The sequence below is a fragment of the Nyctereutes procyonoides genome, unplaced genomic scaffold (genome assembly GCF_905146905.1).
Source record: "Nyctereutes procyonoides isolate TBG_1078 unplaced genomic scaffold, NYPRO_anot_genome, whole genome shotgun sequence".
NCBI classification, from domain to species: domain Eukaryota; kingdom Metazoa; phylum Chordata; class Mammalia; order Carnivora; family Canidae; genus Nyctereutes; species Nyctereutes procyonoides.
Genome location: NW_026575035.1, coordinates 7,293,860 through 7,318,518, shown reverse-complemented (window position 1 = coordinate 7,318,518; position 24,659 = coordinate 7,293,860). Strand labels below are relative to the sequence as shown.

Sequence of the window (24,659 nt, the reverse complement as noted above, 5' to 3'; positions counted from 1 at the left end):
CCCTGGGGTCAATTCCATATATGGGTCACTGATAAAGGAATGAATCTGGCTTTTTTTTTTAAGTTAGGTTTATTGAGGTATAATCTAAATACAGTAAAATTTACCCTTTTTAGCATACAGTTCGGTAAGTTTAATAAATGCATACAGTCATGTCCTATCACCACAATCAAGATATGGTACATTTCCATCACTCCCAAAAATTGTTGTGACAATTTATGGACAATCCCTCTTCAGGCCCTGGCAACCAATGATCTGTTTTTTATGTCTATAGTTCTGTCTTCCCCACAATGTCCTATGCATTGAATCTATAGTATGTAGCCTTTTGAGTCTGGTTTCTTTCATCTGTCATGATATAACTGGTAACAAAGCCAGTAAGACTGGGATACTGAGTGAAAAGGAGATGGCAGGAATTGAAATTGGAGAGGTGGAGAGAGCCAAATCACATAGGGACTTACATGTCATAACAAAAACTTTTGGATTTATAGTAGGTGTGATGAGAAGTCACTGGCAGTTTCTGAGCAGCTGAATAATGTGATCTGATTAACTTAAAATATTTTTGGCTACTATGTGGAAGATATACCACAATGGAATAGAAGTAGAATAAACGAAGCCAGTCTAAAGACAACTGCAATTGTCTGCGATAAACAGGACTGGCTCAGTCAGCAGAGCATAAGACTCTTGATCCTGGGGTTGTAAGTTTGAGCCCCATGTTGGGTATAGAGATTACTTAAAAATAAATCTTAAAAAAAAAAAAAAACATGATAGCGACTACAATGGCTGCATCAGAGGTGGTGAAAAGTGGTCAGGTAACAGATGTAATTCAGAGGAAGGGATACTGGAACCGGATGTGGCATTTGAGGAGGAGAGATGAGGCAAAGATGCTCCAAGGAGCTTGGTGGTGTCATTTCCCTGGATGGTTAAAAGGAAAAGACAGGGGAGGAGGGAGGAAGCAGAGTTTTTTTTGGCGGGTGGGAAGGGCGCGAGAATTAAAAGTTCCATACATTCAGACATCATCAGCATACAGGTGATACTGCATCTCTCTCCACCATTCTGTAGATCTGTATGGACCTTTGATAGGTATTTAAAATAGTCCTTGTCCTCTTGCTCCTTAAGATATGAGTGAATACACTGTATAAAACATTTACTCTTTATTTTACTGAGTTCCTAGAATTAAATCTAAAAATGTATGGTAAGCTGTAAATGTTCAAGGCTAGAGAGCTCTTCCATTTCTCACCTTTATTTTCTAACAGATAAGAACCATGTGAGTTTCATAACGAAGGACTGCCTCTAAATTTTACATATTTTTTTTTCTCAGAATAGTTTGTTCAATTGCATTGGCTCAAATGAATTAAGAATAGAGACATTTTGTAAATTATTATAATCTTTCTTTATTTCTTTAAAATATTTTATTTGTTTATTCATGAGAGACACACAGAGAGAGGCAGAGACACAGGCAGAGGGAGAAGCAGGCTCGCTGCAGGGAGCTCAGTGTGGGGCTCAATCCCAGAACTCTGTGATCATGCCCTGAGCCAAAGGCAGACGCTCAACCACTGAGCCACCCATGTGTCCCAATTTTTCTTGCTTTAAAATGTTTTCCAGTATTTACTGACAAATAGGTGAGAAAACATTTAGTGGTCCATCCTTTCCAACTTACAAGATCAAGTTTATATTTTCAGTATGCTGAAGAAGTATTTTTTGCTTAGACCTTCAGTATGAGGAAAGGGTAGTGGCAACATAATGCAGAAAAGCTAGAAGAGGGATCCCTGGGTGGCTCGGTGGTTTAGCGCCTGCCTTTGGCTCAGGGCGCGATCCTGGAGTCCCGGGGTCGAGTGCCATATCGGGCTCCCTGCATGGAGCCTGCTTCTCCCTCTGCCTGTGTCTCTGCCTCTCTCTCACCCTGTGTCTATCATGAATAAATAAATAAAATCTTAAAAAAGAAAGAAAGAAAGAAAAGCTAGAAGATGTGGAGTAGAAGTTCACTGTGTTTCCTTTCCTCAGGAAGCCAAATAATTCAAAGGATGAGTACTGATCACGCCATTACTTCCATTTGCGCCTTGGAAGCCACCAAAGTAGAGTTTGTTATACAAGATGACCATTCCAGTCACAGCTCCCTTCATTTACTCATCTATCTATCTTCCATCCATCTATCTGATCATGATCAATGCATTTCCTGAAAACCTTTTTTTACCTTAAAATGCATGTAAATTCATCATATCTAGTACAACTATATTTGCTTTAATATAAAAATGTCTTTATTTACTTACCATTGAGTAAAACTGACATTCCAGATAGATGTAGTATAACACCTCCATGTACAGTTGTGTAGGTTATGTACTGAACACCTCATGGGTGCGGGGGTACTCTATTCATACTGTAGGTCTTATGGATTTGGATAGCGGAAACATGCCTTGAGGAAGAAGCTCCTTTTTCCTCCCTAATTTGTATAAGTACCATATGGACTAACTAGCCCAAAACTTTGTATATCTTGCCACATGGACTGGGCATAAGCTTGAACCGCCTAATCATTTTATTCATAAAGAAGCCACATTCCAAGAGGTAAAGAGACAAGCTCCCACATGGCAAATCTACTTCTTGGCAAATCTAGGTTTGATCTTAGTCTCTATTCCCATCCCAGTGCTCTTTCATAGCAACATGCTACCTCTGCTAACAATGGGTTGCTCTTCTTAGATGTGGGTTTCTGAAGCACTCTTTCATTTCTTAGCTCAGCCTAAGGAGGACAAGCTTTTGTAGGATGGTTACCTCATGCTCCTCTTGCATTTGTTCCTGCCCTGAATGGATATAGAGAGATAAGGCAGTAGCTGGACTTCTTCACAAATATTCAAAGTAGTAAAGTTGCTAGATTGCAAGCTCCACCACAGCAGGAACCACGTCCAACATTCTTATCATTTCTCTTGAGCCTAGCATACAACTAAGTTACACTTGTATACAGGGAAATGTATCCTGTAAGTTCATTTTGGTTACATCCCTGTACTTACTGCTGCATGCTTTCTTGCAGCTACAGCATACAACAGCACCAAACTCTGAGAAGCACTGGGGTCATCTCTAAACTGCTTTTGAGGTCAATATGCTGTTAACTGTTTATTATTGGTTGGGCTCATCCATCCAGGAGCAGAAAGACCAGTCAGAGAATCATACAATGGTAGCCCTGGAATGGATCTTGTAAGTCACCTAAGCAACTCCTTTATTTAACATTCCAAAAAACAGGGTCTCAAAGGGGTAGATCCATTCAGTTGGCCGCAGCTAACTCATGCTATGGTTAGTTCCTAAAACTCATATTTTCTGCCTAATTAGTTGTTTTTTCTTAAGCACATGATTCCTCGCCACCAATCAACAAATGATGACTGGAGACTATGTCAGAGACATTATGAACTAAGGGGTACGCCCTTAAGAATGTCTTTTTTGAGCTAGACAATCATGTGTTTGAGAATTTACACTACTATGTTCTTTTATTCTTTTCATGCAAGGGCAATCCTCAGAACGAAAAAAAGATTAGTCAGGCAAAACTATCAGAAGTTCTCAAATATCCTGAGAAATGGATATACAAATGGGTTACCATTGTTCTGCATGTGAATAGTTAATTTAGAAAGCATAGCTGGTTAGTTAAACTGTAAACTGTGTATGTGTATTTATTTTGACTCCAAACTAGAAACCCTTGACCTAGATCATTGGTTTAGTCTAATCTGATGATTATTTTAATTGAAAATATGCATTATATTATAAACAGGATATATTTTCAAAGCTGCTATCTAAACAAAGGAATTTGCTATTAAGAAACAATATGTTTCTAGGATTTTTAGCTTTATTTCAGAAATAAAGCTTTAAAAGTAGAAACGACACTGGAGAGCCATTTTAAAAATATCCCAAATTATAGGAGTAAGTTGATGGTTCTGAACGTTATTTCACACATATCCTATAATACTAAACTCTCTTCAACAGAACTAAATGAGTATATTACAGTGAGACTCCAGTGTTATCTACATTGTTTGGCTAATCCTGCTTCTTATATGTAATTATTAAAAATAAAAATAACTTGAAGGGCAATTATTTCTTCCATTTAAGAGAATTCTTAAAATGAACTACAAACTAGAAATCTAAAGTAATTTAAATCTCCTAAAATATCAGTTTCCTAACACAAAAATGTTGGGTTTTCCAAAATTCTAGCAAATGGTGCTAGTGGATAATGTATTAGGGAAAGCAAAGCTGTATGTGTGCACATAGCTTCCATTTTGATGGTCCGATTTCTCTGCTGGGCCATAACGCAGCAAAATGGCAGTGGCATATTATACCTGGTCATGGCTGGCTTCAATGGAGCTTCCAATTGCATGGAAAGTCATCTGCACAGGGGCTAATGTCAGACAGGTCACACACTCTTTGCCACTTTGTCTATCACAGTAGTGAACCTATAACAGAACACATGCAATCTGCTGAACACCACTTGTAAGAGGGAGCCAGATGCAATAGGTCCTTTCCAAAGGCTCTAGATTTCCAGAAGAATTCAAATAATTTATGCAGAACACATTTCAAATATTTAAAACCTTATCAAGACCTTCCAATATCTATGGAAAATCTATTAATTCCATTTTAAGTACTTTTGAAGTTTTAACAGAGTTGAGGAAATGCTTTATAAAATTTTTTACACCATGATAGCCAGTAGGAAAGTTCACAATTAAATGCTATACCTGTCTTTACAGTCCAGCTTTTCATAATAATGCATAAAAGATTCAAGGGTAAGCATAAGTCTAAGTTCACTTGATTCGAATGGAATTTTGTCAACCTAAATTTTCGCTCATCTTTGACTCTATGTGTGTGTGACTGCCACTTAATTGGTAGTGACATTCTTTTATTTCTACATTACAGTCCCTATAAAACCACTGTTGAATATATGTAGATATCACTACATCATGTTCTGCTTGACATTTTGACGTTACAATCAAACTGAATTAAACTAAAATGATTTCTAATGTGCAGACCAAAATAAAGTTACTCTATTATTATTTTCTTCTAGCTAAATACAACCGACCATTATTAAAACCACATGTAAGACATTCCATATCAGAGGTAGGGTAAATGGGGGTAGAGGAAAGTGTGAGTCCATCTTCCCAGTGGGAAAATTTCCATCCTCTCATTTATCTACTTTCACAAAAGTTCTTTCAAGCAGTGTTTATTTAAATTCTAAGCTAACAAAGCAAAAATAGCATGGTTTTTGTGATAAATTAATGAAACATGTCTATAGAATGGGATTCCTACTAATTATATTATAGGAAAAATTGGTTTTATTAGTTATAACTTCCTCAATTTGTTAAATGTGTGTAGGTCTAGGATAAAAGCTTAGGCAAAAATCTTGAATTTGTGAGGAAGAAAATTAAAACACGTATTAGTTCCCTGAGGCTTAATTCTGACTGCTCCATAAAAATACCCACAATATGCCTTTATTATAGATCATGGCATATTTTGTCATGGATAATATACATCTGACTGAAAATGACAACAATATGGATCTTAGTCTGATTGTTTAATAACTGAACTTTTTTAAACTGGTAGTGTTAGGATTTGCTGTCAGTTTCCCTGAAGGTAGGGAAACTTCCTGGAATCTTTAAGTAGTTTAGAGTTTAAATCAAGGCAATATACAAAGCTTGTTTCCAAAGTACTTTAAAGATTTTATTATAAAAATATTTGTTCCAAGTTAACTTTGGGGGGAAAAGACTTGACAACAGTTCTAAATCACTGTATTATACCTCCTAAGCAAACTGAAAGGTCAGTCAGTATATATGAGTTCAAGAATGTGGAAGTGTGGTTTACTATGCATCAGCTAAATATGATGGGGAAAATGAAACTTATCACATAATAAGTTTATGCAAAAGTCAATAAATGGTGACACTAAAATAGCTACAGTTCACAGCCATTTATGGTTATCGTTAAAATATTATGTCTTATATAGTGCTATTATAAAACATGCTTTTTAAAATAAAATGTAATTGCCCTTTGACATTGACTGAAAGTCTGCATGAAAGACATGACACTTCCCTAAATATCCAAATTGACAGAGAATATACTTGTCGGCCAGTTTATTGCAGTTCTATTCTCTTCTATGGAAATGAAAATTACAAAGGACAGAAATACCACCAGACAATCTCAGTAGAAAATATAAACTTCAAACTGCATTTGTATCCATGGCTTAGACACTCTTACTAAAAGATTTAACTTTCTCCTAACTGTAAGCCTGCAATACCCTATGAAATACTATGCGTCCTGCACACGTTCAACATTGGTGACCATATATAACTCATATAGAACAGATAAATCTTTGCACATAGCTGCAAATAAAATGTCAAGAGCATCCAGCAAATGTGACAGAGATGGCCAACTGTCCTCCAGTATTCTTCACAGTAAGTCCTAGCTGACTACTTGAAAGCTCAGAATAAAGTTCGTATTTCCCAGGCTCCCTTAGATCTATACCATGTGGCTGAGTAGAATGCAATGAAAGAACTCTGTAACAGCTTCCTAGAAACTTGAAAAAGAGATTTCAAGTGTCTGCCTTTTGCTCTTCTTCTTGACTCATTTTGTCAGCCCCCTGCTTGGAATGTGGATGAACATTACCATCTTTGGCCATAGGACAAAGGCTGAAACCTAGACATGATAGGGTGGTGAGTAGGCAGGAACCTGGGTCCCTGAAGACTTTGGAACAGAACTATCACACTAGCTCTGGACTGCAAACTTACAGACCTTTACATGAGAAAAGAATAAACGTATATTTTATTTTAAGTCACTGGGTTTTTTATCACTTACAAAGAACCTAATCCCCATGGGACTTTTTCTGCTACCCCAGAGTCAATATCGGGACCATGGCCAACAACAAAACAAGCTCTAAAGAGCTGCCAACATTCAGGGCTAGGCCTTATTCCCAACCCCTTAGTAAGAGTCAGCAGAACTGGTCCAACTACAAATAATACACATAGGAACTAGGAAGGGGGAAGTGAAGGGGAGAGAATCACCTTGACTGTCACCCTTCTGAGAAATATAGCATCTTCAAGAGTGGAGTAGCCCTAAGGAAACAGCTAATACAGGGTGGGAGCACTTATATTGGCCCCCAGCAGAACCTACACGCTTCCTTTGAAAAGAAATCTTGATCAAAATCAATGTACGTCCCTAGCAATTTGGAAACATAGGAAAATACATTGAGTTTGGGGATATCTGAGAGCTTGCTGAAGGAGCCAACAGGCACACAGTGTGCCTGAAAACAAAACAAAAAGAAGGATGAAGGGAGATATGCTCACCCTACATATGCAAAGCCCTTGGAGGGAATGAAGAGAATTTCAGAAGCCAAAGAGATACTCAGGCCAAACAAAGAGAGACCTACCAACAGAGAGGGTGAAGGGCATGGACCACTAGTAAAGTCCAAAGGAATATGGCTGTCCTTCAAGGACAAACGGAACTGGGAGAAACTAAATGCTGCCTGAAGAAAACCATGAATATCATTTATATGGAAACCAGCAGTGGACGAAACCGGGTCAGGGTGGCATCATCCTCCCTCAAGGCTTCCCAACACTAGAAGTCTAAGGCCATGAAATGATACAGATGGAGTATGGAAGAAGACATCTCAAAAGCTCCCACTCCACCAACTACAGATATTCAAAGGCACTGGAGTGAGAGGAAGAGAAAAATAAATCAATGTATACCCACCCTCCACCAAGCGTCTTGAGCCAAACTGACTGGCTTGCATGGTGGGGATCAGAGTTTGGCATTTTACTGTGAACTAGACTCAATTTTTAAAAATGAAAGGGAGATCTAACAACGTATGGAGGAACATGGTGACGGGAGAAATATAAAATAATTCCATGTTTATACTTCCACTGCACTGAGACTGCCCAATAAAACATATAAAAATATGTGAAAAATACAATAAACTATTGACTGAGGACACAATTCCAAATTAAACAAAAAGTAATAATCTACAGATAAGAGGCCTTCAGAAAGAGTCACACTTTATACACTACTCCATCAGCACTTGTAAAAACAAGTTTGATATGGCTCTCTTCAGTTATATATTTTCTTGGACATAACAACATTAGAGTTCATAAAATTGTGAATGTAAAAAAAAAATAACATGCAAGAAACATTCTGGGTAGATCCTTCTCAGAAAAATGCTTCATATGATTCAAAGCATTAGCAGAAGCCAGAATTCTAAGGACCACTAGCCTGATATTACTAGGGTAATAAAATCCCACTACATCTTGTAATGCACAAATCTTCAGAACTGACAGGGCAACATTTTTCTCTTAGAGCAGTGTGTTTCTACTATGTGGTCCTAAAAATGTGATTTATGCAATGTCACAGGACCTTGATTTTCATTAATGAAAAATGAATAAAGACAATTTTAGAAGATTACAGAAGTCATCTCCTATGTGTACTTTAAGATTTGTTTATAAATCATATCATTTTGCTATCTTTGGTACTCTGAAATGTTAGCAATTGATCTTGATTGTTATAATGTTATAGCACTTGTTTTGGATTTTAACACTATCAACAGTAAATTGACATTTTGTTTCTTTCTTATGGATTTGCAAAAATCATTCCATAATAAGAGATGGGCCAAAAATTTCAATATACATAAATTAAACATGTGGCTTTCTTTGAAATTTGCAAATCTATAATAATTTTTATTTTAAAATAAGTTTCCTAGTTTTGATTTGTAATCACATAAACCCACATGAAATGCTGTAACTGTGCATTCTGACGCTAATTTTGCTAGTCTAGAGATTTCTTTTTCCTGAAGGGAAGGCACAAATCACTTCAACTATTCATATAATTTAAGAAATAAAGAAAAATACCGTTAAGCCTTAGAATAATTTACGTTAAAAGCTAGGTATGTAAATTTTTTCATGCCCATTTGAAAACATGAGGGGGCATCCCAATGAAATGTAAATTCCCTACCTCCTACCTCCAAAAGTTGAATCAAACCATTTCCTGCAGGGCTGAAGTTCCTTGATGTTGCAGGACTACTAAATATTTTACTAATCTCAGCAGGAAACTGGTTAACTGCTTGTCTGTCAGATGTTTTTAATAGTCACCCCCTGCGGGACAAAAATGAGGAGGGTTTGAAAAAGACCCATGTTTAAAGAAAGTTGCTATGTAGATCACTAACGAAAAATAGAGGCCTGTACATTCACATGTGATACCTAACACATTCGCTGTATCAAAAAAACACGTTTCATTAGCGCATCTCAGGTTCAACTGTGGCGTCCACTGCACAGAACAAGCAAAGATCCCATTCTAGCTACTGCACTGACAGGAGCAGGGAGCAAGGAGCTCAAGAGTGACAGCTGTAACACTGGAACTTAGAATAAGCATGTCAAAACATGCTTGACTTTTGCAGTCTGCATACTAACTCTACAGAAGACCTACATCTTTATTAATGCACAAAATAGCATTTTCTTGGCAAAATGTGAAAACAGTATTATTTGATAGATACTGTTCTAATAGCTTAAGTTTGTATTAAACATTAACTGCTTTTTTAGATCACTTGATGACATGTAAATCATCTTATGTCAACTGTGGTCAACAGTAAAAAGCTACATTATGTTGTTCTACATTTAATGAATTAATTTGTATATAATAAATGACTTTCACCATGAAGAGCACTTAGAACAATGCCTGGCTTATGATTAACATTAAAATATTAGATGTTCTTCTTACTATTGTAACACATCTCATAATAAAAGACATGACAAGATATATAATTATTAAGAATATTACACTAGATGATGTCTGTCACTGACTTTCTCTATAGTTCTTCTCAATCCTTTTCATAACTAAAATCAACTCCTTTGTAATTAAAATGTAAACATATATTTAACATGTTCAGTGATGTACCTGTATTTTAGCTGTTGGAGTAATCTGTTTCATTTTGTACACAATATGCTTGTCATATTAATGGCTCTAAAGGGATAAGTGAATGAATGAAATTATATTATAAAGACTAAGACTCAACTTATAATTATCTTTTCTATCTTTTAGAAATTCTATGCTTGGGATAAGCTTTGAAAATTACGTGCCTTGGGACGCCTGTGTGGCTCAATGGTTGAGGGTCCGCCTTCGGCTCAGGGCGTGATCCTGGAGTCTGGGATCAAGTCCCACATCAGGCTCCCCACAAGGAGCCTGCTTCTCCCTCTGCCTATGTCTCTGTCTCTCTCTGTGTGTCTCTCATGAATAAGTAAATAAAATCTTAAAAAAAGAGAGAGAGAATTACATGCCTATATTTGGCATACAAAATCTAGCAGAAATATAGAGATTTATTTCTAGTGTAAGTCACAGATTAAAATTGCCTAGTAAATCAACAACAGATGTGTTATTAATAGTCAAGGAAGATAACTGTACTCTTACTTTAAGGGATTAGCATATATATGACAGAAATCCTAAACCTTTTTTCTTTGCTTTTCAGTTTCTACTCATTATGCCAGTGGAAGTCTTTTTTTTTTTTTTTAAGATTTTATTTATATATTCATTAGAGACACAGGGAAAGAGAGGCAGAGACACAGATAGAGAAGCAGGCTCCTTACCAGAAGCCTGATGCGGGACTCAATCTCAGGACCCCGGGCCCACGACCTGAGCCAAAGGTTAGATGCTCAACCATTGAGCCACCCAGGTGCCCCATGCCAGTGGAAGTCTGAGAAGGAAGTCAATTAATTAGAAAGTAAACCATACACACACACATATATAGTTATTTTTGTTTGACATTTCCATCAAAAAAAAAAAAAGCACTAGGTGATTTTTAACAGTCAATTTCATAGCTACCAGAAAAGAAGCTTCTTTTTATAGTGTGCACTCATGTTTTGAGTGCATACTATATATTTATTACATATTTATAACAAGACACATTAAAATCTATAGAACTTTAAGTGAAATAGCTTTTTAAAAAGAAAAACTCTTTCCAAGTCAAAGGAAAATTACAGTTAATTTAGACAGTACACCACCAAAGTTAAACTAACACAATCTTCTCCCAATAGCGCCAACTCTCTAATTTTCATGTATTAGAATTGTATTGTATTGTATTAAATACCACTTCAAACTTAAAGACAAGACCTTACAAGTCTTTTCATTATATACCAGTTTAATTTATAATGGTATTTTTAATAAACATATTGGACAGTGTTTCTTTCTACTCAAGAATTACAGATTTTAGATACATATTTATTTTTCAAATATAATTACATTCATGATGCAAAGACCATTGACTTCTACTTCTAGACCAGTTAAAATAGATTTACTCTTCCCTAATCTTCCTACTAAGTAAAAGTAAAAGCTTTGGATATTATGTATAAACAAACATTAAGAGGATTCAGGAAGCAGGAGAGAAGGAGGAAGAATCCAAGCTAGGGATTTCAAGACCCAGAATGGTGAATTCCTCAGTTTTCTCTTTGCCTTATATATCCTGGACTGGGTGCCAGACAAGCTGGCAACCTGGAAATGACAATGGATATAGAAAATAGTAATAATAGTAAAGCCCCAGGAAAAGCTGCTTTCTCTATCCAAAGGGCCAGAAAAGGAAAAAATAGTGAGAAGACTTAGACAATAACTGCCCTATTCCAACCAAACACCATGGAAAAAATAGCTTTCCCATCAGGAAAGGCCAACTGGGGAGCCTAGACTTCTATTCTTGACAGATGAATGAGATGACCCAATCCCCAACTGCGGTGGTGACAGAGGAGGCTGAATGGGGAGTTATAACTTTAAACCTGCTAGATTCCTAGGCTTTTGTATCTATTTGGTGATAATGAGGCATATGATACCTTCTCCCTGGAGTGGTCTCAGAAGTGGCACAGTGGAGGGTCAGGACTTTCACCACTTTGCAGGTATAACATGTGCCCTTCCTCCTGCCAGGGTGTCAAGAGAACTCAGTGGAAAAAGTGAACTTCTACCCATAACAAGTAACAAGGCGGCACTCCTAGATCCCTAGCTGGCACAATGTCAGAGGAGGCTTACTAAAACAGAAGACTTAAATAAGACATGGAAATTTATTATATCCGAAATGTTCAGGATTCAATAGAAAATCATTCATTAAACCAAGGACCAGGATAATCTCTACTTGAATGAGAAAAGACAATCATGAGATACCACACCAAGATGACATAAATGTTACTAGATTCATCTGGAAAGTGTTTTAAAGTAGCCATTATAAAAATGCTTTAAAAAACAATTACATACACACTTGAAAAAATGAAAAAAAAAAATAGTCTCATCAAGAAAAAGAAGGCATAGGAAGAACCAAACAGAAATTTTATAATTGAAAAACAGAATAACCAAAATTAAAAACTAAGTAGAACAGAGAAAATACTTAGTAAACTCACAGAATAATAAAAATTCCCCAATCTGGACAAAAGAGTGAAAACAGGCTGAGAAAAATGAACAAAGTCACAAACATTTCTGGGATGATGACAAAAGATCTAATATTTCTGTCATCGGAATCCCAGAGGGAAGAGAGACAGTGATTGGGGCTAAAAAGAATTTGAAGAAATAATGGCTAAAATGTATTAAATTCTGGTAAAAGATGTAAGTCTACAGCTTCAAGAAGCTGGGCAAACCCCAAACAATAAACAAAAAGACACAACATAATCAAACTTCTGAAAATTAAAGACAAAGAAAAAACAAAGAATGGAATATCATAATTGGTAAATACACTGTTGACTTTCCTCCTTTTCCTGATTTTCTGAATCCTGCTTGACATTAGAAACAAAAATTATAACACTGTCTGATATGGTTCTTAATGTATGTAAAGGAGATATTTAAGATAATTGTATTATAAATAGAGCAGTATATAGGGGACTGAGATGTGATATTCTCTGATATTCTTTTTTTTTTAAGGTTTTATTTAAGAGAGAGAGAGAGAGAGAGAAAGAGAGAGAGAGAGCGCATAAGTGCACAAGCAATGGGGAGGAGCAGAGAAAGTGGGAGAAGCAGACTCTCTGCTGAGCAGGGAGGACACCCAGGGCTCAATTCCAGGACCCTAGGATCATAACCTGAGCTGAAGGCAGTTGCTTAACTTACTGAGTCACCCAGGTGCTCCAGTTCTGTGATATTCTTACCAAAAATGTACAACCACAATCAATCACGAGAAAATATTAGAAAGACCCAAGTTCAAGAATATTCTACAAAATAAATAATCATATTATTCAAAAGCATTAAGATCATGAAAGACGAAAGAACTGTGACTTCATTAGAAGAGATTAAAGAGACATCACAACTAAATACACTGTGGGATCCTAGACTGTACCCTGGACCAGAAAGAGGACATTAGTAGGAAAACTGGAAAAATTTGAATAAGATTACATCACCATTAATTTCCTGGTACTGACAATTATACTATGGTTATATAATTGTTAACATTAAGCTCTGTACTATTTTTCAACCTTTCTCTAAATTTAAAATTATTTTTAAAGGTCACTTATAAAGGAAAACCTTTAGTATTTCAGAATAAAGGAGATTTGAAAGAAGCCAAGTGCCCATTAGAGTAGATCAGATAAACATGTTTTTCTACGCATATCAGAATTTTATATTAAAAGAATCTTCAAACACAAGAAAAGAGAACCAGTGGAGATTAAATGATCTTTTCATTAGAAAAATAAAGTCACTGTGCAATGTGGTACTTTCTACTTCTGATATGGGAAGGAAAAAAGATGCAGGAAAAAAAGTTTTTGGCATAAAAGCCTGGAAAATTATAATATCCAAAGCACCATGACAAAGAGAAGTTAAGGTCTCCTCCTTAAGTTAGAGGTTTAGAGAGAAAAAAAAAATATAATAGAGGCCTATTCATGGGAATCCTAGCAACAGGGACCAAGAAACTTGAACCAAAAATATCAATAAATGTTACCTGATTTCCAAAAGCTAAGAAGTAAGTTGCAGCTTTGACTGTAAATCCAAATTGGGAGCAAACGCTATGATACTATTTTTAAGCTATTTTTATTTATACTCTAGGACAATATTACTATCACTACCTGAACTTTCTCCTCTATCATTAATGTCATTACAAAAATTTCCACTGAAATTACTTCTGATAGGGAGGAGGAATCACTACATTTTATTGGATTCTTCTTTTTAGCAGTTGACAAAAAGGTTCATGGAGAACCAGAAGAGAGACTACTCTCCCAGAAGCCAAGAGAATAGAAAGTTAAGATGAGAGACGAAGTTTGGAGTTTGAATCCAGCCAGATTAACTGCTTCAGAAAATATAAATTCAAAACTATGTATATACGAGTCAGTAAACTTACAGTAAGATCAATAGAAATAATACAATTTAAAGTTCAGAGAAAAAAATGTGTTTTTTTACGAATAAAGACTCAGGAATCTGTGGACAATTTTTTTTTAAAAAAAATGCATGTAAATGGAGTCCCAGAAGAAAAGAAGGGGGCAAAATATTTACTCACAGAAAATATGACCCCAAATTTCCCAAATTTGAGGAAAGCAATAAATATATAGTAAGTTCAACAATGGTCCCAAAAGATATATGCAAGTCCTAACCTCTACACTTTTAATTGTGACCTTATTGGGAAATAGCCTCATTGCAGATGAAATTAAGTTGAGTATGTCAAGTTCATCCTGGCAGGCAGATAATATTTGCAACACAAAGGACTTATACCCAGAATATAAAAAGGACTCTTAGAATTCCATAATAAGAAAAAATATATATCAATTAGAAACTGTACAAAGATGTGGACATTTCACAAAGATCTGTAATTGGCCAATAAGCACATGAAAAGAAGCTCATCATATGGGTCATTAGTGAAATACATATTAAATATAAATGAGATACCACTGTACTCTTACTTGAGTAAGACTGATCATATGAATGTGTGGAACCCTCATACATTGCTAGCAGGAATGTGGTATGTTACAGCATATTGAAAAAAATCTGATAGTTTCTTATAAATTTGTATGTGCACTTACCCAGTGACTCGGCAAATTTACTCCCAGGATTTTTTCCAAGAGCATTAGAAAGATGTCTGCATAAAATCTTATAAATGAATATTCATGAACAGCTTTATTCAATATAGCACCAAACTGAAAACAACTCAAATGTTCATCAATAGGTGAAGTGAGAATTTGTGGTATACATCCATAATGCGGACTAGTACTTCATACAAAACAACAAAACAAACCAAATAAATAAAAAAAAAAACCTACAGATATATACAAGATGGAAAAATCTCAAAAACATAGCAAGTAAAAGAGGTCAGATGCAAAACTGTGCATACTGTATGGTTCCATTCTTATGAAATTCCTTTTTTTTTTTTATGAAATTCCTGAAAAGGCAAAACTGATCTTTACTGATGACAGGATATCCTGGTTATTTGGAGCCAAGGGAGGGTGGGGAAAACAAGCTGCAGAGAGGGACCGGGAAATTTTTAGAATTAATAGAAACACCCTCATCTTGATTGTGGTGGCAGTCACATGGTTGCATACATTTTTCAAAACTGTATAATAAAATGGTTGTGTCTTATTGTATGTAATTATAGCTCAATAAGGTTGATCAAAACATTAAGAAGGTATAGCTATCTTTGACATAGCAGTTGGAGACACGAGTCTTCTGTATATACTTCTCATAAATATTCATAATTAATCTCACAATTAATTTCCTAGCAACCACTATCTTAGGATATTAACATGATTTGAATTTATCATATGTGTTCCATGTCTCCTGCCCCAGTTCCACATCTCATCCCCACACACCCATGTTTATGTTAGTTCCATGAGGGCAGAAACCTTGAGTGTCACGCTATATCCTCAGGGCCAAGAAGTATACCTGGCCCATGGCAGGTGGCTCAATATATTTCAGTTGAATCAATGGATAAATGAACACTTTACATTGTTAATATTCATTGGGAATATCTCCCTGGTCAAACTTACCAATTTCTATAACTTCAATTACATCTCTAAAAAGATGACTTTCCAAACCGTGTCCCCTATCCTTTCTTGCTGATCTCATCAGACGCATTTAGAACGGCCTATCGTACAACTTTATTTCAGGCAACTGAACTCATTAACTTCCTCTAAGTTTACCTATCTCATCAATACTAAACATAAAATCTTGCGTAAAACATATCACATTCATACTATCCTACTTTATTTCACTCTTAACTTTTTGAAAAACCAGGCTATGTATCCTGAAATAGTCTCTACTTACTCTTCATCATATTTGAATCTTGCTTCCACCTGGAACAGGCTAGTGAAAGCATCCCGATAAAAATCAGCACAAGGGATCATTTAATGATCTCAGCTGTACCTTAGACAAATGTACCTCAGCTCCACTCCTCTACGCCCACTAGCTCTGCCCTAATTCAATCTTTGTTATTTATCTTGTGGATTCATTCAAAATCACTCTAATAAGTCTTTTTGCTATCATTCTTGTTTCTTTTTGGTCGAGTTCATCCTAGACAGAATTATCGCTAACTGAATTATCTTTTTAAAATACAAAACCAACGTCACTACTTTTTTAAAAATAAACCCATGGTCTCTAACAGCTAAAATCTAAACTCCTAGCAACACAAAGCTTTTTCAGTTTCCCTGCCAGCCACTGCCACTTTGACTCTAGGTATGTTCTGAAATACCGAGTCCTTTTATGTCTTCAATGCTTAGCTTCTGCCTGCAATTCTTATTCACCTGAAAATTCTATATGCTCTTTAAAACTTATTTCAAATGTCCCATCTGCTATAAATTCTTCCCTAATTCCTTTAGTCAAAGCTGTTCATTCCTATTTGTGATTCTTGACATGGCCAACCACACCTCAAGTGAACACTTATCAGCTTATCCTCATATTGCCTCTTATTATGGGGGCAGAATTACATTATTTCATGCAGCATGCTATAAATCTTTATTTTTATATCAAACTGTTGTGTAATGTCCAATACTGATCCCTGGAGATGGGACTAATTTATGGTGGTATCCAACCTTCCACATATTGTTTTTTTTTTTTCTGCATATTGGTTTTATTTACCTGTCTCCAACTTGATCATAACTCCTATTGTGCCCGGTGTTTGGCATGCTACCTAGCATGCATAGGTACTTATTAAGTATTTGCCCAGAGTGGATAAGCAGATGTTCCATTTCTTGTGCTTCAGTTAAATCTGTTCCGGTGTTCAATGGCTGGACATTCCTAGCCAGCTTAACTTCATATCCATTTAATTCTTTTTTATACTGAAATTACTGAAAACTGTTCATAATGTATTATCTATTTTTCTCGTAATGAGACTTATTCAAGCTGTCACTGTGTCATCTTCAAGCAGTTCTTGTTTCCTCAAATGTTCCATTTTTAGGACTCAATTCTGGACTTTTCTTATACTTAAAGTGACAGCACTACAGATAAAAACATGTTGAAAGCTTTTCAAATATCCCTTGTGTCTGACAGTTAAATCTGTCTTTTGATGTGACCATGTTAAGAGAGCAGAACTCTTCACAACCTAAAATCTCTCAGGGTTAAAATTAACTAATAATTCCATATGGAAAAGGAGTAAACTATACAATTAATAGGAAGTTTTACTTGTGTAGTCCCTCAAATGTGTATTTACATAATAAAATTTTATATTAGAATAAAATCTAGAGTTCCTTCCAGCTCAAGAGAGTCAGAATTCTTGAGTAACTTAGACCCCGGTATGAGGGCTTAAATAAATTAATTAATGAAATCTAGGACTAAACCAAAACAATATCTAGAAGACCATGGACCATCACCACGAACTATGCCTACTTACAGGGATCAATCTTCAAACACTATATAATAGTCTGATTTAAAATAAAGATCTGGGGATCCCTGGGTGGCGCAGTGGTTTGGCGCCTGCCTTTGGCCCAGGGTGCGATCCTGGAGACCCGGGATCGAATTCCACATCGGGCTTCCGGTGCATGGAGCCTGCTTCTCCCTCTGCCTGTGTCTCTCTGCCTCTCTCTCTCTGTGACTATCATAAATAAGTAAAAATTAAAAAAAATTATAAAAAAATAAAAAATAAAATAAAATAAAATAAAGATCTGTAGCAAAAGGCAAAAATGTACTAGGCATTTCTACTTGTGTCATAAGATAACGTATATAATGCCTACATTACTATCAAATATAAAATGAGTCAATCAATAAATATCAGTTTCATTTGTTTACCCATATGTTTCAATATAAACCATGCCTCTATGTTAATTTTTTTTCAGTGTGTAGAAATCCTTTATATGCAGCTATTCCACATACTCTTCTCTCTCTTGGGAACTGCCCTGAGTGAGAAGAGAACAATGTATATGAAATCTTAACCACTGTCACTAATGAAAAAAAAAAATCTTAAGATATAGCTAAATGCTGGAGAGAGGAAAATAGATCATTTCAACATGACTTAGAATGAGCATTGGTATATTGCTACTAGCCGGACATGAAGGGACTTGATGGGTACTACAATTACTCTTACATCACTAAGTAAAAATCGTATCATTGCCAACCTTTTGTAGCGAAAGGAAATGTATTTCACCTGTAGATGAAAAATCATTTCTTTTTCTTCAAAGACTTGATTTTCAAATGATTCCAAGCAGAATTCTTATGCTGACCTGAGAATCACTTCTCTTGCAAACAGAGAAGGCTACAGATATTTCTACTTGGGGAGGATACATAAATAGCTTTTTTTTTTTCCCTGTACCATAGTGGCTCATTTTAGAGCCACATCAAAGTCACTGTGGTAGGAAAGGCTCTGTGTTTATATATTACCCTTTGTCTGAAATATCTTATGTGTCTTACTACGTGTGTACTGGTACATCAAATTCAAGATGAATGCCTTTGTTCTTCTGAGTTTCAGGTTATACTCTGCAGTGATTTAGGGTGAAGTTACTGAATAGTTCATACAGTAATAATGGACTGTTTTATTCAAGACTTGCTTGATTCTTACCTGTATTACTTACTGATCACAGTATATGTTTATATGCATCAGGATTTTTCTTCCAATTAGAATTTTTCTCTATAGAATTGGGAATTTCAGCAAAATGAATTGGTAACTCCACCGGTTTTTATGGAAGTCCAGTTATGTAAAATGTAGTCTGCATACCTTTGGGGGTTTGGCAAAGTATGTCAAATATAATGAAAACGATATAATAAGTCAGTTTGGATGAACTTGAGTTGCCCATTTGAAGAACAAACCTGAGTTTTACAGTCACTATGAAAGACCAAGCCTTGGGGAGAGTTCAAATACTAAACCAAGCTCTCCAAGGTCTTTGCAGAGTGGTAAAGGCCAAATCCAAGAGAGATTTTTAAAGAGTGACTGCAAATCAGAGCAGAATCTGTTGACCTCATGCCAAACCCATAAATGTGTTTTACTCATTGTACTCTGAATAACTTCACTTCACTTCATATAGCCATTTGTGTAACAGTGTAGATGAAAATTTAGGCTCAGAAGTGACACAATAAGTTATGTTTCAAGGATAAATTTAAAATTGGAGAAAAACAATTCTAAGTGGGAGAGAATGTGTATATGCATAATTTCTTTCTCCATATTCTGCTACTAGAAACCTACAAAGTTTAATTTATATTGCTCTTTGAAAAAAAATGATCCCTCATTCTTAAAAAAAAAAAAGCTGCAAGTAGCCACTTTGATGATAAATATTTGATTAAAAAATGAGGCATAGGGAAGATTTTAATAAGGGAAAGAAAAAAGGTTGATTCTCAGATTAGCCAGTTACTATATTCTCAATGTAATCTATATTGAGGTCATATTGTTAAAATGTTATATGCCATATATGTTAAAATAAATATTTAAAAGAAGCCTATAACTATAAAAGAAGGCTGCCAAAATCATATTAAGCTTCACAAAAGGAGACATATCAGTTGAAATTTATTAAGTTTGACTTGTATTTGAAAAGAAAGTTTTTAATTTAAGTAGGTATTTCAAAGCTTTCTACTGACATTTTCATCTTTCTGGAAATGGACCATCTAAAACTCACAATAATAAAAAGTCCTTCTATAAAACATTCCTTGATTTTGTAAAATAAACTAATTATGGCTTAACTAAGACAACTGTTTCTTTATATTCTCTATGTAAAAAAAAACAAACCTAGTTTATTATATTTCACTCTGAAAGTTTCAAAATCCACACTGTTCAATGGATGATCATCACAAAAAAGGGCACAGAATAGCAAACTGAAATTAAATTCATCGAGAAAGGATAATTTGCTAAAAGAATACATTTTCATTTCTAATCAAATTACTTTTCTAGTACTCATTTAAATAAAGTGTGATATTGTGATTTATAAGAAATATTTATTTGGTCTTCAACCCTTTTCTCTCACACTAGCTCCCCAAACTTCTAAGTATTGAAAGTGCCAGAGTTGTATGTTAAGGAGGTGAGTTTTGAAAGCATCTATGGATGGGAGTTGATTGCCAATGGAGCCAAAAATTGATTCAAGGGTTGGAACTTTCAGGCCATCCCCCTGACTTCAGGGGAGGAAAGAGGGGCTGGAGGTGGAATCAATGCCAACGGTCAATGATTTAATCAATCGGGACTATATAATGAAGCCTCCTTGTGTAAAGCCCAAAAGGACAGGGTTCTGAGAGCCTCTGGGTTGGTGAACACATGGAGGTGCTGAGAAAGTGGCATGCTTGGAGAGGGCATGGAAGCTCTGTGTCCCTTCCACATACCCTGCCCCAGACATTTCTTCCATCCAGCTGCACTGAATTTATATTCTTTCACAATAAACTGGTGACTTAGTAAGTAAAATCCTCTGAGTTCTGTGAGTTACTCTAGCAAATTAATTGAACCTGAGGAGGAAGAAGTGGTGTGGATCTCTGATTTATAGCCGGTCAGTCAAAAGTACAGGTAGCAACCTGGGCTTGACAGGTATCCATAGTTGGCGGGGGATGGGATCTTGTAGGACTGAACCCTTGTCCTGTGTGATGCTATCTCCATGGAGACAGTATCAGAACTGAGCTGAATTCTCAGATACGCTGCTGGTATCCAGAGAATTATTTGGTGTCCTGTGGGAACCACCTCATCCCTATACATATGCTGGTACAAGAACCAAAAGACAAAGGAATTGCCTATATTTAATTATGCAAATTGAAATTTCTAATATCGTTAGTATGGCAAAGCATATTAAGGCTATAAAAACTTAGAAAAATGTAAATTATAACACAACAGAACAAAGTCTTCCACTTTGGTTCATGTGTACCACATTTCAAGAATGTCTCTGTCATAATAATCGTCCTTAAAAAGCCAAACAGGTTTGGCATTATAATTAAAGAGTATCAAGGTACATAACAAAGAACCCTGAAACACTTTGGTATAATTAAATTTCAAATGAGTTTTTGTGAAAAGCACTGAAGTTATAGAAGCATACTGACTGGGCTGGACAAAATCTAAGGCTCACAGAACTACTGACATAAAATTTCTAAACTTTCAAAAAAATAATAAAACAATAAGAATATTCAGGTTTTAAAAGAGGATAGTTAAAATACACCCAATAAAATTTCAAAGAGACACGTATTTATTTATGACTGGAATCCAAAAACTTGCATCTAAAACATGATAAAAACTTTAGGTAAGCCCAGCAATGATGAAAAGAATTAACCAAGAATGTGCAAGTGTTCAGTCACATTCTGCTCTGTGAAGTCAGCTTTATTAATAACTTTAATTGTATAATAATTTTAATTATTCTGTAGATTAAGCAAAGGATGTGAGCTTAATATCTACATTCTAGTAAGCAAATAAGCTTTCTGTAATTTATAAATTTCAATTAAAGATTGGGTAATGAAAAAAATTTAAAGGTTAAAACAACTTAGTTTTCAGTACACTAATATATTTTCACTTTGTAATACAATATAGCTGTCACATACAATGGCTCTGATAGGCTTAAGTCAAATTTTAATGGGGAAGGATGGCCAAAGAAGGGTTTATACAATATTCAATAAGCAATAGTATCTATTCAATGTACAGTAACAAAATAAAAAAGTACTAACCTAGAAACACAGAAAAAGAATTTATTGTTTTTAAATTCCAGAAATAAAAATAACAGAATAGCATGTAATCCATAATAAGCTGGCCCTATAATTTCTAACTATAGTTCAATTGAAACATTTAAGAAAGAGAAACAGTCTACATGTTTTTCTACCAGGTAAAGATACCTGAGAAAGTTACCTATAAAGAAATAGGCTTCAAAACTCTTAACTACAAAGAACCTTTTACCATGACATCATGAAGATATGCTATGTGCCTGATAGGACACTAAGTCATTTCCCACAAGCTTCTATTCACTGCTCAGATGCAGGTTGCGATCTATCAGTGACACAGTATTTCACATCAATACCGAGCTCATTCGACCAGAAAAGCACAGTAATGTTTTAAAACCATCTGTTTATATTCATTAGTATGTAAAAATCACAGTACACAAATTTGGAAATGTTTAACTTGTCCATAAATAAGAGCATATTATCTTAGCATAAGCTTTAAAAAGAGGTCTGAGTAGTCAGCTCAATAATGGGGGAAACAGACTCTACATTTTGACTAAAGTAATTATAAAATTATAATTGTTATCATTACCAAGAATTAACAAATAAATACAAATAAAAAAATTTAAGTAGTTCCTGTGGCAGCAAAATTACATCTACCATAACATCTCCAAGCAAAAAAATCAATTCAGAGCTTAAATGTATTTTGTGCTTTGTTTCTATAAAAATGCAGTGTTACTCTCAGACATTTCTAGATAACTAGATTTGTAAATAAGCAGTGAATTTATTTTCATCACAGTTTATTTCTAGTTCATTGTGTGCAGATTATAGATAGAACTAAAAATTATTAGCTTTTTTCCAGTACTTTAACTGTATGAATCGAGGTCTTTTTATTTTAAACAGTGATTTATTGTCATTCTTAAGGTAAACAACAAAAACAAATTCTAAAATTTTAACTTTAAATTAAGTGTTTAAAATTTCAGACGACAGAGCCAATAATTGGTAACAGCTTCTTCAATTTCATATTAATAGTCTAATTAAAAACACTAACAATTACCTGGCATAGATTTGAAAGAATCGGGTTTCTGTGAAGGCAAACAAAAAAAAACATGCAAAATACCTGCCAAAACACATGATCTTCTTTCTGATTTATATCTAAACTTGTAAAATGTTTATAAATACATGATTATTCTACACAATACAGAGCTTCTAGAGTATTTCTAAAGGAAATTACAGTTTTTGGTCTTAAGGAATAAGACTAAGATGGAAAAGGGGATGAAAACAGTGAAATCTGAGGGTGCAGTACACTCTTTCTACGCATGAGCACATGGCTGTTCATCCGGTCAGGTCAGCATTTACAGTTCAGTACATGATTTTCAAGGCAACTAAGAAATCAGAACATAGGTATTTCCTCTCCCTAGAGTTAACAATTCTTTTAAAAGCTCTATCCAGAAAGGACTGTTGGGTTTGCTGGGTTTTTTAAAAAGGAACAAAGAATAAATAAGGAAAAAAATTTCCATCCCCAAACTCATATACACAAGTTCAGTGAGCTGTGAGCTGGAGTTAGACTGCCTAATGAAACAGAACTGTTAGTAAGTACCATGAGACAGGTGCTACCCTAGACGGTTCAAAACATGATCCACTAAAACAAATACATGTTTTTATGCCTCAAACAACTAGAAAGTATGTCATTATTGTTCTAATACCATGTTTAGTTAACTTCTAAGATAATAGAGTTCTAAGATGTTGTACCTTCACGGTATACCTGAATCATTACTAGCAATAGAATGCCAACTTCAGAACTGCTATGAAAGTAAAATCATTATTAGAAAAACTTAGCCTTATTGTAAATGAGAGAGAACTTAGTGCTAAAGACTAATACCAAATGTATGAAGGCAGAATTTTTGTTTGTGGAAGACAGAGTGAGGAGATAAATGCACCCAATCAAGACCAACTGGAAGACAGAACAGAGAATTAAAAATGTTTAAAAAGAAAATAAGAGGAAGAAGAAGGAAAATGGAGGAGAGCCAGGCAGCAAAAGATGAATGCGTAGAATGAAAATAAAAGAAAATGAGGCACGTGCATATGGCTCTCTTTCTTCTGACCTCTGTGTTCCTAATACTTTACAATGTAAGTGGCATATAGGTCACACTAGCAGGCAAGGATGAGCTTTCTGATGGATAGAGATGAAGGATTTGGGGCTAATGAATTTGTTTTCTTGGTTTTGTTTTTGCTTTTAATTCATACCTGAAAGCCTTGAATCCTTGCTAAATATTCCAGTTGTTTTGAAGGTTGTACTGGAGAACAAGGGGGAGTAGGAGAACTTCCTTTTAAACCTATGGCTTCAGCTGTAGGAGATGTTCCATTCATTAGGAGTTCCCTGGCAATTGTAGCTGAACTATTCGATGTGGGAGATATACTGAAGAAAGAGCTTGAGGGTTGGTTCATATCTTTGGGTGACAAATAGCCTAGAGTAGTGCCAGAGATTACTTTGTGGCGGCTGGCTTCCATCTCTTGATAAACATCAGGAGACAAATGAAGAATTCCTTTTGGAGCTATAAATAAAATGAAGGAACACTGTTATTATTACATTTAAAATTATTAAAATAGAAACATGTTATAGCATTATTAACTTAATGATTTTACTTGGTTTAGTAACAAAGCAGTAAGAAACACTGTCAAACATCTTCCTCAGA

At 35.2% G+C, this 24,659-nt stretch overlaps 1 protein-coding gene across 7 annotated transcripts in view; it reads right to left on the bottom strand.

Moving 5' to 3' along the window:
* Positions 1-24,659, bottom strand: part of STAU2 (staufen double-stranded RNA binding protein 2) — a 294,957-nt gene that overhangs the window by 90,376 nt on the left and 179,922 nt on the right. For 5 of the 7 annotated variants that reach the window (XM_055318242.1, XM_055318241.1, XM_055318238.1 and 2 more), the window contains 2 exons: positions 24,211-24,518; positions 4,308-4,421 (listed from right to left, as the gene is read on the bottom strand). In XM_055318242.1, the coding sequence (XP_055174217.1) occupies positions 4,308-4,421; positions 24,211-24,518 (422 nt within the window). Of the gene's footprint in view, positions 1-53; positions 2,790-4,307; positions 4,422-24,210; positions 24,519-24,659 lie in introns of those variants that run through there. The other 2 variants (XM_055318245.1, XM_055318243.1) reach the window with 2 other exon arrangements.